We start from the raw sequence: 14,784 nt of genomic DNA, 5'->3' as shown, positions 1-14,784 counted from the left end.
CTTTATAATTAGTGGATGTGAGCCTGCAACACAAAGAGGAGATGGCTCTTTGAAGCAGTGAAGGCAGGAATGCCACAAAGGTGGAAGTGACAGCAGCAATAAACTGGGTAAAAAGTTCCAGAGCGTGACAGCACAGGGAGAAGAGGCAGTGGACAAACGGGGTGCTGTGAAGAGCTGAAAGCAAACACCCATGTGCGCTCCCCACTAAAGCAGTTCCAAGGAGTTGTCAAACTTGAGTGGCCCCTGGGCCCAGGGCTCTAACGGCCCCTGAAAGGAGCCGATAGTCCAAAGCTCAGAGCCGATTCACCAGCTGCAGAGCCAGCAGGAACTGCCCAATGCGCCTCCTACTGCTGTTTGGACGTAGATGATTGCAACGGTTGCAAAATACTGGGGTTTGCTGGTGGCAGAAGCCCAGAGCAGCAAGTATCCCACCAGAATGCCTTCTCACGCCCTGGCTTCCACAGCACCCCGCAATAGTCCCCTAGCTGTTGCAGCTCAGAGCTATGAGCCCCCAGGTCCATTAGTCCAGCCAACAGGCTCTACAGACTTAAGGCCTCGGGGCACAAAAGCCAGAAGGGCCTCACAATTTTTTTTTTTTTTTTATTAGACAGGATCTCCCTATGCAGTAGCCCTTCTGGCCGTTCCTAGACCAAGGTGCTTGGAACTCATATCCTCTTGCTTCTGCCTCTTGACTGCTGGGATTAAAGGCATGCACCATCATGTCTGGTCTCTCATGATTTCTCCCTGTCCAGGAAACGTAAGGATTCCCCAGAGAGTGCTGACTGGTGATACTGTCATCAGGGTTCTTCAAGTTAATACTATTCTTATAAAGCCACAAATAAACCTAGTTTATAGGACATATATAAAAGTATGCTTTTGAACTGGACAAACCACTGAAGGCAGATTAAATAGCCCCTAACCCCTATGCCCTGCTAAAAAGACACCCAGTCATTTCTCTTGTCATTTCCAAGTTTTGGACACTTTTTTTTCTGGCATCACATTTTTAAAAAAAGTATACATACATATTTCTTTTGCAGAAGGGCGTAAGGAGTTGAGGGAAAGGTTGTTTTAAAAATGGCTTGAATGGTGGATTTGCGAAAACAATGACATGAGAAAGTTCATGGAGAGGTGGATTTACCAAAAGGTCCAAACGCCAGAGATATTTTAACATGCACACTGTCCATCTACTGCTTCCCAAAGCAGACTTCTCTCTTTTGTGGGACAAAAATAATCTTCAAGAAAGCTGTTGCAAGAAACTAGGAAGTTTATTTTTAATGGCTTCTTCCTAAGGCAGCACAAGTTCAGCCCTTATATGGGTGTGTTTGCCTGCAGTTAGCGGTAGGGAGAGTTCACAACAGAACGCAGATGAGGTACCTGCTGAAGTCCTGAGTGCCCCCCCCCCGCCCCGCGCCTGGACAGCCCCAGGCAGAAGTGAGAGCCTTCACACCTGATCTCACCTGTCCTTGAAGCCTACCTCAACCTCACCAGTTCCTAACTCCCAGCTTACTCCAGGCCCCCACCACTGTCCCCTCAACCTACCGATCTAAGTGACATTTGCAGTTTCTCCTTACTGCTCTTTCTCTGATATTGTGCTAGTCTTAAGACATGGTGGACGCGTGGACACTCCAATGTCTGCTTCTCTCCAAACTTCAGAGGATCACAGTGTTTTTTCTTTATTTCCTGGGTTCTCCAAGCAGCTCTGGTGGGTTCCCTCAGGACCTGAGGTAGAGACCTTGAACTCCGCAGTGTATTTCTTTCTCCAACCTTTAGTTCTCACCCTCCGGCAGCCCCTCAGGTTTCCAGAGTCTTGCCTTTCTCGCCGCGTGTTCCCCCCTTTCCATCCCTAACGCGCCAAGGTGGGCGTCCACCAAGCAGCTGGGACTTCTGTCACCCGGTGCAGGCCAGGCTGACCCTCTCCCACCGGCGCCCCAGGTCAGGGCACCCGCGCTCTGCAGCCCCGCGCTGCGCCGGAAGCCTCTGCCCGCCCCCTCCCCGCGCCGGGCCTTATCTCGGCGCGCAGGGACTGTGGGGCGCGGGCGGCGGGCGCCGGGAGGAGCCGGCGGCATGGGCCGGGGCCTGCGGGGGCTGCGGGGGCTTCGGGGGCTGCTGCGGCTGCTGCTGCTGCTCCGCCTGCCTCGCGGCGCGGGCGGAGAGGCGGGCGCCCACGGTGAGTGCGAGGCCCCGGGCACGCGGGGCGCGTGCGCTCGGGCTCCGGAGGCGCAGAGCCCGGCGGCCGGGGATGTGGAGGCGGAGCGGCCCGGGCCGCGGGGCGCGTGGTGGAGGCGGCTCCGCTCCGGACTGTGCCTCCGGGGCTGGAGGTGCGGGGCCGGGCGGGGTGCGGGTCCCGGACCGCGCGCGCGCGCGCGAGGGCGAGCGAGCCGCGGGTTCTCAAGCTTCCCGTCGCGGTGTTCTGCTGGGCAAACTCTTGATCTGTAGCCGTTCTGTTTTTTTCTTTTCTTACTTTCACCTCCACGAGAAACTAAATGCTAAGAACGCTAAGAAGTGTAAGAAGTTTATAGGAATAGACCTCACCTTTTATCCATACGTTCATTACTCTGTATCCACGCATCTGTGCACCCGTCCATTCCTCCTTCCTTCCCTCCATCCTTCTATCTGTGGAGAGCCCTGTGACATCCTCCCTGTGTCAGATGTAAACGTGCAGTGTTGGTGCTCTAGCGGTACATAGTTGCAAGGAGACAGACAAGTAAACAGTCCGTGTTTCCGACAAATTGGAAGAAGATAATGTTGAGCATGGTGGGACTCACCTTCCACGGAGGATTCAGACAGGAAAGCGAGGTGACGTCTGCCCACATAACTAACAGAATGCAGAGTAATGTAAGTGCTCTAGGAAGGCGTACTGGTCAGAAGAGGGAACAGCTCTGTTTTACTGGGCCCATTATACATGGGATGAGCCAAGCTTAGCCTTAGCTCTTGTTCCAAATCAGTCTGGTCTATAGTTAGACCCTGTCAACAAATAAACAAAACAAAACAAACAAAAATAAAAACAAAACAACAACAAAGCAGTGGATAAATTCCAGGCTGGAACAGCGATCGCAGGTTGCAGAACATGAAGGAGAGGAGAGGAAACCGGACTGGATTTCACAAGAAAGTCAGTCTCGCCCTGATCAGCGGAGCATAGCGCTTGGTGAGCTGTTCCTGCGCGGTGGGAAGCCGCCGGAAGCCATTGCAGGGCACCACGAAGGGAGGGATGTCAGACAGTCTGCATGAGGACACCCAGCTCCCGCTGGCAGTTCCTGAGTAAAGCCACACGCTGAGGTCCGGAGGGCCGCTGGCTCACGTCTGTTATCCTAGAATTTGGGACACCAGGAAGGGGAAATTGCCATGAGTTTGGGATCAGCTTAGACCACAGAGTGGGGTGTCTCAAACACATATGCAAAACCAAACAGGATCTAGAAGTGGAAAGAGAGTGAGGTAAGAGTGGACTTTGTGGAGCAGGTTCCTGTCCTCCCAAATTCTCTTTGCTGGCGATTTGTTGTTTAGCTTTTCAAGACAAGGTTTCTCTGTATACCCTTGACTGTCCTAGAACTTTTTCTGTAGACCAGGCTGGCTGGCCGCAGACTCCGAGACATACTTGCCTCTGTCTCCCAAGTGCTGGGATTACTGGTTGCCTAGTGAATTCACCATTACCTTGGGTGTGTGATGACTCAGCTTTCTAGAACGGCTCCCCTTCACCCCAACACCTGGAACTCCAGTAAGCTCTCTTCCTGCCCTGATTTGGTCTGCGTCTTGGGGTTTCTAATGCTGTGAAACAGCATGGCCACGTTTGGGGAAGGGAAGAGTTTATGTCAGCTTACAGCTCTCAGGTCGCACTCCATCACGGAGAGAAGTCAGAGCAGGAACTCGGAGGCAGGAGCTGAAGTGGCAGCCAGGGAGAACTGCTGCTTACTGGCTTGCTCAGCCTGCTTTCTTTTAATACCCGGTCCAGGGATGGCACTGCCCTCAGTGACCCGGGCCCCCCTACACCGATCCTTAAACAAGAAAATGCACTACAGGCCATTTTCTCACTTGAGGTTCCCTGTTGTTGAAAACAACGATGAAGATCCCAACCGTTCTATTTTACCTTAGACTCAGGAGCCAGATGCTGGGGTGAAAACTGACTGGCGCAAAGCCCCCAAAGCCAGGGAGCTGAGAGGCTGAAGCCTCATGTTATGTGGGGTGGAGAGCGTGAGCTAATCGCCCTTCTTCTCCATGCTGTCTTAAACACTCCTCAACTCAGAGTAACTCTACTCTTTAATCTCTGTCAGCTGGTTTCTTGCTCTGCCTCTTGACCTGGAGTTGACTTCGTTAGATCTGATATACCGAGAGCTCTTGAGTTAAAGGCGTGTGCTAGGGCTGAGCGACACCATAATCATCTGTTTACAATAAACAGAAAGTTCTTGGATTAAAGGTGTGTGATAGGGCTCAACCACAGCAAACAATAAACAAGGTTTTACAGTTCACAAATTTGGGGTTCACAATGATATCAAATATCCTGCAACAGTTCCCTTTTCCAAAATGACATAAAACTAGCCACACAGTCTCCCATGACCACGTGAATAAAAACCTTTAGGTAACTGAAACCTATTTTAGGATCTGTGTAAGACTCTGGCCTAGGAAAGTATCAGTTGTGGTCCATTGAATTATTGGACCAAGATGGCTGAACATAACTAGGAGTCACTCTGTCTACACCTCCTTTTCCAGACGTTCTTGGTGCTGTGGATTGAAGTGAGACTCTTGCCTCTACGCACGCGCTTCACTGCTGAGCCTCACCTCCAGCCCACATGGAAGGTGTGAGGATTTGGGAAAATGAAGTCAGAACTGCCTCTCATTAGGCCGACAGTTTCCTTTCACCTACAAACTTAGAGAATCCAGTTCTAAAAGAGACTACTTTCCCAAAGATAGAAAATGTGGTGAAACAATCCTCCTGCCCCAGCCTTAGGTGCTGGGGATTCTAGGCATGTTCCACCATGCCTGGCTCAAGGATGGGTTCTTGGCAAAGAGCTAGGTTAGATGGTACATGCAAGGAAAAACGAAAGAGGCAGCAGCCAGATGGATAAAACACCTGGGCTAATGCTGAGGCCGGAAGCTAGGGCTCATGGTTCATTGAGAAAAAGCCGTTGGACTTGGTGACCCTGGCTCATAACACAGGATTGCTCTGAGAAGTTAGAAGGAAAAGGAAGCCCCTCAATTGGGCTGGCCAGGTCAGTGTAGGATTTGGGGGAGAGTAAGTCCTTTCTGCTCACGTGTTAGACCAGCAGCCATTATTCAGCAGGGAGAGGGGAAAATGCAAGAATGGACAAGATATTTACTAGAGCCCTTTAAAGCTGGGCTGCAAGTGGGAGAAGTCAGTCTCAGGAAGGGAAGACCAAGAAACTGCCCCTTCCCTCTCCTACCATCATCTACCTCATGAGTGCTGTTCAGTTCCTGTCAGAACCAGGCTTGCTGCTCTCACTCACTGAACCTCCATTGAACACTGTCCACTTCTCTTTGATGCCATGACTACACCTCTCTTACCCACTTGTATGTGTTGAGTGTGACTTTCTTATTACGAGTGTGAAGTGGGAATATACAGGGACCATCCAAACAGTGACAAGCAATTTGGGTGCTGATCTGAAGTCGCCTCAATTTAGGCGTGACTCCAAAGCTGGCTGTGGGGTGGGAGAGCCTTGAAGGCACATGGAAGGGAGGGCTTGTGGATCCCCAGCCTGGGAGGCTGGTGCTTATTTCCTAGTAATCTTCACAGGTATCTTGTGTGATTGCTTAAGGGGCTTATTTGCCTTTCTCTGCTTCGTCTGGTTGTGTGTGTGTGTGCACATGTGTACGTGTGTACGCAGTGCATGTGTTTGTGTTTCTCTGTGTTATTTGTGCATTGGTGTGTTGTTCTTGTGTGTCTGTGTTGTATGTATATGGTTGGGTGTATATGTATGCGTGTGAGGTGTGTGTGTGTGTGTGTACTTTTTTCTTGAGACAGGACCTTCCAGTGTAGCCAACTCTGCTGTCTCAGTCTCCCTAGTGCTAGATTAGAGGTGCCTGCTGCCATTTCTAGCATCTCAGTCAGATCTGTAGGGTCCCTCACTAGTAGCTTGTACTGGGTTACATTTCATTGGTGGAAGATGTTTGGGGGGAATGAGCTGAAGCCTGAGTTTGAGGGGAAGCATAAACTAAGGAGCAGCAGGGTGTTGGTGAGTGGGTGGGGTGCCTGGCCCCAGGGGATTTCAGAGGTTGGCAATGGGTGAGGAAGGGCAGAACCAGTCAGTCCTGTTCTCAGCCCGACTGTGGCTTTGCTCTGAGTCTGGGAGTGGCTGAGGTACTTGTTCGCTCAGGCCTGGCTGAGTTCAGGAAGGCCAGAGGATCATGAGGGCTGGTGGGTAGACATGGGGAAGCCCACTGTGTGAAGTACATCTGTCAGGTGTTTCATAGGTGTGGTCTCCACTCTGTCTTCATGAGTGACAGCGTTAGGGAAGGCAGGAGAGATGGAGAGAGTGGATGGCTGTAGAGTGATGGAAAGTTGCTTGAGGTGAGGAGTGAGATGAGGCTTCCGAGACCTCCACCCCCCCAGAACTTGACCCTGTGCACACCCGTGGTCTTCTAAGATGAGCTCCCTGGTGTCTGCAGCTCCAGCTATCAAGTTGTCTGTCGTATTTGCGAACAGTGCCCAGTGTGGTTGAGCGCTGGCTTAGCATTTGGGGGGCCCTAGGTGCCATGTCCAATACCACCAAAAGTTTAAAAAGTTTAAAAAGATCATAGCCTGCTGGAGAAGGGCTCAGGGGTGAGGTGGTGGGAGAGAATAGAAGGCTGAATAGGTGACTGCCAGACACGAACTCTAGGGTGGGCCCCAGACTAACGTCTGTTTAACTCCAGGCTCAGAGCTGGGATTGGGATACTGGCTCTACTTCATAGGCAGCATTCCCCCATGCTTCCATTTCAGTTCCTACCTTGTTTTGGTCTGGTGGCCTGGTGTAGGGTCCACCGTGGACTGATCTTGGTCAGACAAGAAAGTGAATGGGAAGCCAAGGCTCCTGGAAACATTTTACACAAAGAAAAGCTAAGGATTCTGAATGGCCAGCGTGGGGCCAGTGGGTGAGGGGCACAGGGCTTCAGATTGCCTGATGACTGCTTGGCTTGGGAGAAAGAACCTTCTGTCTTGGATGCATCTAAAGCAGAGGCTCCGGCTAGGGTGAAGATTGTGGTAGTGCGTTTGATTAAAGGGGGAGGGGGTTGTATTTTCTGTTTCTTTTCTTTTTCTTGTTTTTTTCCCTTCCTTTTCTTTTTCCTGTCAAGGATGCTGGAGGGGAGAGACTATGATATTGCTTGGGTTCCTGGATTCTGTCTCTGGAGTTCGATGTCGTTTCTTAGGAACAGGGCAGTTTGATGTAGTGTTCTGAACTTAATTCTAGACATCATTTTCTTTTTGAGTTTTGGACTCTGTTGGGTCCCCCACTTGGCTATTTAATGTATTTCCACATGTCTCCACAAAACTGAGGAAGGGAATCTCAAGGAGGTTGTGGAGGGAGTTTGTCAGGTTTGTGTGGCTCTCCTGGGGGGGGGGCTGGAGTTAGGTGAGGACAGATGGATGTTCAGCTCAAGGCCCACAAACTCCTTTCTGCCTTTGGTGTGAAGAGTGCCTCTTCGTCTTCCGGTAGGCTCATCACAGGTCTGTTTAAGGAGCTGCCGTGCTGTTTGGTTTTTGTCAACTTGACACAAACCTAGACGTATCTGGGAAGAGGGAATCTTAACTGAGAAAATGCCTCCTGTAGACAAGTCCATGGGATATTTTCTTGATTAATGATTGATGTGGGAGGGTCCTACCCACTGTGGGCTGTGCCATTCCTGGGCAGGTGGTCCCAAATGGTGTTAGAGAATAGGTTGACCAAGTCATGAGCCAGTAAGCAACATTCCTCCATGGCTTCAGTTCCTGCCTTGTGTTCCTGTCCTGACCTGAATCACAGACCGTTAAATGTAATAGACCCTTGCCCAGTTGCTTTTGGTCATGATACTTTATCTTAACGACAGACACCCTAACTAAGACAGCTGGTGTATTAAAGGGTGAGAGAGTTGGCTGGGGCCGGGGTACAGATTTTCTTGGAGGGCAGGAAAGGATCAGAAAGGCTGAGAAGGCACCAACGATGAACTTCTCAGTCAAGCTGTGCTCAGAAGGGAGGCGAATACGGGGAGGCAGGGAGTTGTTGGACCCCACTTCCAAGGTTGCAGTTCTTCACAACCAGAAGACCCTGAGCTTGGTGAAAGGGAGGAGCTTCTTTGTCAGTAGGACTCCCTCTTCTCTGCCTGATCTGGGGAGCCTGAGCCAATCTCACTACAGAAGAAATGTCATGTAGGCCTTAGAGAAATTACAGGCCTAACTCCCTTTCTCCTGATAAAACCTGTTCAGCAAGTACCTGGGATTCCTGGTATGCCTCCCTATGCTAATGAGGTATCTCAGTCTTTACCCTTCAGCCAGTGATGTTTGCCCACCCAGGATATTCCAACCCCCCTCCCCAAAGTTCTATGTAACCTTCCTTCACCCCAAACAAAATTGAACTGCCTCCCTACAGCTGGTCCCAGAAGGTTATTTCTGTTAGTGCTCACTGCCACTGAACCCCCAGTTTGTTGCCTCTGATCTCTTGTTCCCATGGCCAGTGGTCCCAGGAAGGAGGGAGGGCTGCAGGGAATGAACACATAGCTTTAGATATTCTGGTCTGCAGGGCCTAACAGTAGGCGGGCATCTGTCCACACAAAGGTCTTGGTTTGGAGTTCTGCATCAAGCATGCATCTATTGCTCTTCCCATTAGTGTGACTGGTTGCTGACCGGCTAACCATCAGTGCTACTTGCTGTTATTAGAGGTTAAAAGATTATTACAGTGTTGAATGGGCGTGCTCTGATTGCTTTCCACATACTAACTCATTTACTCTGTTATCACAGAAATCATGAGATGGTCGATATCATCTTCGTTTTACAGACTTATGGGGAACAGATGGATAGAGATTATCAAGGCTAACCCAGCTAGCAATGGCGAAGAACCGAGCCCCCCAGTTCATAGCCACTGTGCTAAACACCCACGTGGCAGCTTACGCAGCTGTTATAGAAATAATGAGAGATATGGACACGGACATGTGTGCGTGGTAGAGCGCTTCATTTGATAATGCTTTAGAGTACACTCATACAGATGTATGGGTTTCCTCCTCGTCCTCCTCCTCCACCCTCTTTTTGATACATGGTCTCCTGTAGCACAGGCTGGCTTTGAACTCTATGACCTTAAATGCTGGATCCTCCTGCCTCCCCTCCTGAGGACTGCAACCTGAACCCCTGGTTTTAAGTGACGCTGGAAATCAAACACAGGGCTTCATGCATGCCAGGCAAGGACTCTACCAATTGAGCTGCCTGCTATGGGTGCCGGGATCGAAACCCCTATCCTCTGCAAGAACGGAAAGTGGCCTTAATTGCTGAGCCAGTTCTCCAGCCCTTGGTTTTTCCCCTCATTTCTCTCCCCTTTCATATTGAATGGGTAACATAATGAAGGTCTGACGAGGCAAGTCTCCTCTGGTAACAGTGGCATTAGGAACTGCAAAGGGAGCTTGCCTTGTTTTACAGTGCCGGTGTTAAGGTGTTAATTTATTAAAATGGATGTGAGGGGTACCTTCTCCTGCTCTGCCCGTTAACCTCTCTGATCTGGAGTCTTTCTAGAATTTTTTTTTTTTTTTAGGTAAACTCGTCAGCATCTCTGAGAGGATTTGGGCCATTCCTCCTTACAGAAATGTGCACTCAGCGCCTGGGGGTGGGCTTGGTGGCACAGCGTGGGATTAGCTTTCAGGAGGCCTGGTTTCCATTCCAAGCAAAAACAAAGGCAGAGCAAGCACTGCACTAGCTCAAGCGGGTCCTGGAACATTTCAGTCCCACCTCTTAGTTCCCCAGGAGCTCCTTGTTTCTTCCTCTCCACAAAGCGCTGGCTATGTGTCGGTTTCTTTCCCATCGGAGGCACTGATGACCTCCTTGTCTGTGCTCATCATCCCCCTCTATTTTAAGATTTATGCTTTTAGGGGCTGGGGAGTGGGGATGCCTTGGGGCTCTGTAGTCAGCCAGCCTAGCTTGAGCTCCAGGGTAGTGAGAAAGCTGTGTGCAAAAACAAAACAACAAAACAAAACCTGCAGACAATGCCTGTGAGGAACATGCCAAGGTTGTCCTCCAGCCTTCAAATACAGGTGCACGCGCTCACACATAGACATCTGCCCCCCACTCATACAGAAAAACTTATACCTTTCTAATTTCACGGTTTTATTTTTGAAGTGAAAGGGGGTTAGAAGTATTTGAAATCCTCTCAGTGTTTCCCAGAAATTTTTCTTTTGTCCTTAAAAATAATCTTTTAAAATTCTTTTTTTTAATTTCATTTTATTTTTTATTTATTACAATTTATTCACTTTGTATCCCAACTCCCTTGTCTCCTCCCAGTCCCACCCTCCCTTCTTCTTCTCCCCCTATGCCCCTCCCCTAGTCTGCTGATAGGGGAGGTCCTCCTTTAAAATTCTTAAACGCCTATTCTCTTTTTTTCTGACTCAAAATTATTTCAATAAAATCTGTGACTGCTTCATTTTTAAAAACTTTTACTCTGTGCTTGGCTCAGCAGCAGTTATTGGAACAATACAGAGATGAGTGTGGCTCCTACACAAGAAAGATGTGCAAAGCGTTCCATCGTTTTGAATAAGGTGTATCAAAGACCTCCAGCGGCTGGTTCTCCTGTGCCACCTAGGAACTGCAGCTTGCTGTCACTACCCAGTGTCATGAATGCCAGTATCTTACCATGTCTGTCTACTTCTAGCCTAAGTAAAGATTAAAAATGCAAAAAAAAAAAAACCTTTCACTTTTTAAAAATACAACAACAAACTCAGATTTTCTGCAGTAAGTTTTTATAACTGTCATCAAGCGAACATTCATTATCTTTGTCTAGAGAATGTGAGGTTTTTCTTTGAAGTTTTATTTTGTTATTACATGATGGTCAGATAATATATCTCTGAAATTTTTGTTTTATTTTATTTTTCATTTTCTTTGGTCATGAGATATTTATAGATATTCTGTGGTTAATTTGGCATCAGTAACCATTGTGGTTTGTGTTTGTTTCTATGTTATCTTTGGTTTTATTTGTATTTATTTTTTGACATTTGTTTAATAGAATCTCATACAGCCCAGGATGGCCGCAAATATGTTGTCTTTTGTTAGTTTTTTTTTAAAAAAAAGCAAGAAACATGATTATGAGTATTTAGGAGTCTCCCAGCTTCTGTTGGTGTCATGCCTGGAGCACCCTGAGGGCTAGGCTGTGTTATCTGGGTAAGGATGAGGCCAAGACTAGGAATTCTATTCTGGAACGTTCTCTTTACTAGGCCACGCCTGAAATTACAGAGACGTGGGCATGAAACTCAAGATTCTTCATAGCCTTGAGTAGAAATTCTTGTTTGATCTCAGGTCACATATCACCTTTTGGTAAATTTAGAGGTTTTAAGAATTTTAGCCTTAAATATTTCTGCTGTTTGTCTGAATAACTGGGGCTTGGCCATCCTGTTGGGACTCAAATGGTCATCTCTCAGATATTTTAAACAGACTTTTTTCCTAAAGGGAAAGAGAGAGAGAGTAGTAGGCAGATGTGTTCCTCTCTCCTGTATTTGCTTTTGGAGCTGTAGCAAGTCACATTTTGGATTTCTTTTCCGTGTGTGTTTTGCCTGCGTGTATGTCTGTACACCAAGCGTGTATAGTGTTCGTGGAGGCCTGATGACCAGAAGAGGTGTTGGATCCCCTGAGACAGGCCTTTCAGATGCTTGTGAACCACCTTATGAGCGGTAGGAATTGAACATGGGTCCTAGGGAAAAGCAGCCAGTGCTCTTCACCTCTGAGCCATCTCTCCAGCCTCCATTTTAGATCTCTTTTCCAGGCAATAGAAATATGTTGAGTATCTAGATCAGACTGTAAAAACATATTGGACAAATATCATAATCCTCATTCTTGTGTATTTCATTGGTAAGTCCCAAAATTAATACATTGAGAGATTAATGTGATTGTTGTGGGAGAGTACTTGTTTTATGGGAGCTTAGAAGATACGTACACCTATCCTTAGGAGAGAGGAAGACAGCAGAGAGAATGAGACATTGCAGCTGGCTCCTGAAAACAAGAGTGGGTACCAGATTGAGAGAGAAGAGGGCATAGATGAGCATTCCAGGTGAAGGGGGCATCATGACCATGGTGAGAACAGGAGTGGGTACCAGACAGATAGAGAGGAGGGCATACAAGAGCATCATGACCGTGGCGTGGAGGAAGGTAGCAGATGGTCTACTAGGAAAGGGCAGTTGTCCTTCTGCCTGGAAGGATGTAGCTGGGGTTTGGGAGCGTGCAGCTGGAGGAGCTGGGGAGAAGACAAAGAGTGGAGAGTGGCGATTGACAGAGGAATTTGCAGTGTATTTTGTGGACAATGCGTCACTCTTGAATCGTATGGATGAGATTTGAATTTGACCTGTTTTATTTTGGTAATCAAGGTTTGGTTCTCTGTGATGCATGCACACCGACTAAACATTGCTCACCTTTAACTTCCTGTTTCTGAAACATGATTTCTGACTCAGATGTAGATGTCTGTGCCACTTGCCATGAACATGCCACGTGCCAGCAAAAAGAAGGGAAGTGGATCTGCGTTTGCAACTATGGATTTTGGGGCAACGGGAGGACGCGGTGTGTTGGTAAGTTTCAATGATGGGTTAAGCTGAATAATAAAAGGTTCAGCTGGGCGCGATGGCATACGCTTGCAATCCCAGCACTCAGGAGGCAGAGGCCGATGGATCTCTGTGAGTTTGAGGCCAACCTGGTCTACCAAGTGAGTCCAGGACAGCCAAGGCTACACAGAGAAACCTTGCCTCAAAAAACTAAACCAAACCAAACCAATAAAACCAAAAAACCAAAGGTTCTCCAGTTTTAAAGTCAATGTCCATGGAGGGCAAACATTATTTTGTTCACATGCTTTTCTAAGTGGATTTTTGCCAATTATAACAAAAATCTTGGTTTTATTGTTTAGATATATCCTTTTTCTGTATTTCTAAGGAAGGACCCTTCATGTTAGATGTCATTGACCTGAACTCTCTGGAAAATCCTTGACCTACACAGATTGGAAATTCTGTTTTATGTTCTGAGTTTAACCTAACAACAAAAGCAAATATTACATTACATTTCTTAATTTCTTTGGGATGATTTCAGGGAATACTTTAAGATGACTTGAAAGTTGTTTAGATTAGATGCAACTAAGAGTCTTTTTTTCCCTCCTAGTATCAGAGGCTGTAGAGACTGAAGAAGACACCCTCTAACTAGAATAGTCTTCTAACAGAAGGAAGGGAGCACCAACCCACCCACAAAAACTTCAACCTCAAATTTACCCTGCCTACAAGATGTGCAGGGGGAAAGATAGAGCAGAGATTGAGGGAATGCCCAACCAATGCCTGGCCCAACCAAAGACCTACCCTATCAGAGAGTGCTAACCCCTGACACTATGGTAGATACTCCACTAAGCTTTCAGACAGGAGCCTGACAGAGTTGTCCTCTGAGAGGCTCTATCTACCAGAACCTCAAAACAGATGCTGAGACTCACAGCCAGAATTGGGTGATGCATAGAAAGCCTTGTGGAAAAGTGGGAGGAAAGAGAAAAGGGCCTGGAGGTGACAGGAGCTCCACAAAAAGATCAACAGAGCCAACTAACCAGGGCCCAGAGGGGCTTGCTGAGATTGAGGGACCATGCATGAACTGGACCTAGGACCCCTGCAAAGATGTAGCAGATGGGCAGCTTAGGCTTTGAGTGGGTTGCTGTAGTAAGGGAAGTGGGAACTGCACTGGACAAGGACTCACTTGCCAGCTTTTTGGTCACTTTCCCCTGGCAGGACTGCCTTGCCAGGCCACAGAGGAAGAGGACACATTCAGTCCTGTTGCAACTTGATGATCTGGGGTGGATGGGAGAGGCAGCTCCTCTTTTCTGAGGAAAAGGGGAGTGGGGAGAGAGGGAGGCTGGGACTGGGAGGGGAGGAGGGGTAGGGCTATCACAAGGATGTAAAGTGAATTAATAATAATAATAATAATAATAAAATCTTATTCTCCAATACAACTTGCCCAAATCTTAAAATAAAACATTATAGGGCTTGTTTAAAAAGAAAGAGTTAGTCTGTCCTGGTATAGAGGACATGGCAGCAAGCATCTGGCCTGGCTGCAGGAGCAGGCAGCTGGGAGCTGACATCTTCAACCACAAGCATGAAGCAAAGAGAGCAAACTAGGAAGAGGGCACAGCTATGGCCTCTCAAAGCCCACCCCCAGTGACAAACCTTTTCTAGTAAGCCTGTGCCACCTCCCAGACAGCATCACCAACTGGGAACCAAGTGTTCAAATACCCGAGCCTACAGGGTCATTTCTCATTTAGTGTCTCTCTGAAGCTTTCAATTGGAATATTCAGGGTTTTATTGTTGTTGTTGTTTTAAAGTCCTAGAATTCTTAAGCCCTTTGGCACAATGCCATATTATGGTTCCTTTGGAACACGTGTAACCTGCATTGTGCACGGAGCAGTCCCAGGACTCGGAGAGGCAGTGACTAGTGGGTACCCTGATAAGGGGAACAGGGACTATTTCTGACATGAACTCAATGGCGAGCTATTTTACACCACCACCACCACCACCACCACCCCCAAGGGAGGAGCAGCCTTGCTAGGCCACAGAAGAGGACATTGCAGCCAGTCCTGAAGAGACCTGATAAGCTAGGGTCAGATGGAAGGAGAGAAGGTC

The 14,784-nt window shown here is 48.1% G+C and overlaps 1 protein-coding gene across 3 annotated transcripts in view; it reads left to right on the top strand.

Annotated features, from left to right (window-relative positions):
- Positions 1 to 1,941: 1,941 nt before the first annotated feature.
- Positions 1,942 to 14,784, top strand: part of Susd1 (sushi domain containing 1) — a 121,635-nt gene continuing 108,792 nt past the window's right edge. For all 3 annotated transcript variants that reach the window (XR_009591006.1, XM_060381138.1, XM_060381139.1), the window contains exons 1-2: positions 1,942 to 2,167; positions 12,598 to 12,711. Coding sequence is in view for 2 of the 3 variants with exons in the window: in XM_060381138.1 (XP_060237121.1) it covers positions 2,065 to 2,167; positions 12,598 to 12,711 (217 nt within the window). In the remaining variant the exon portion in view is untranslated. The remainder of the gene's footprint in view (positions 2,168 to 12,597; positions 12,712 to 14,784) is intronic.

This window comes from Meriones unguiculatus, chromosome 3, assembly GCF_030254825.1.
Source record: "Meriones unguiculatus strain TT.TT164.6M chromosome 3, Bangor_MerUng_6.1, whole genome shotgun sequence".
In the NCBI taxonomy this organism is placed as follows: Eukaryota; Metazoa; Chordata; class Mammalia; order Rodentia; family Muridae; genus Meriones; species Meriones unguiculatus.
Note: the sequence above shows the minus strand (reverse complement) of the source record. Positions and strands in the feature narration are given on the sequence as shown.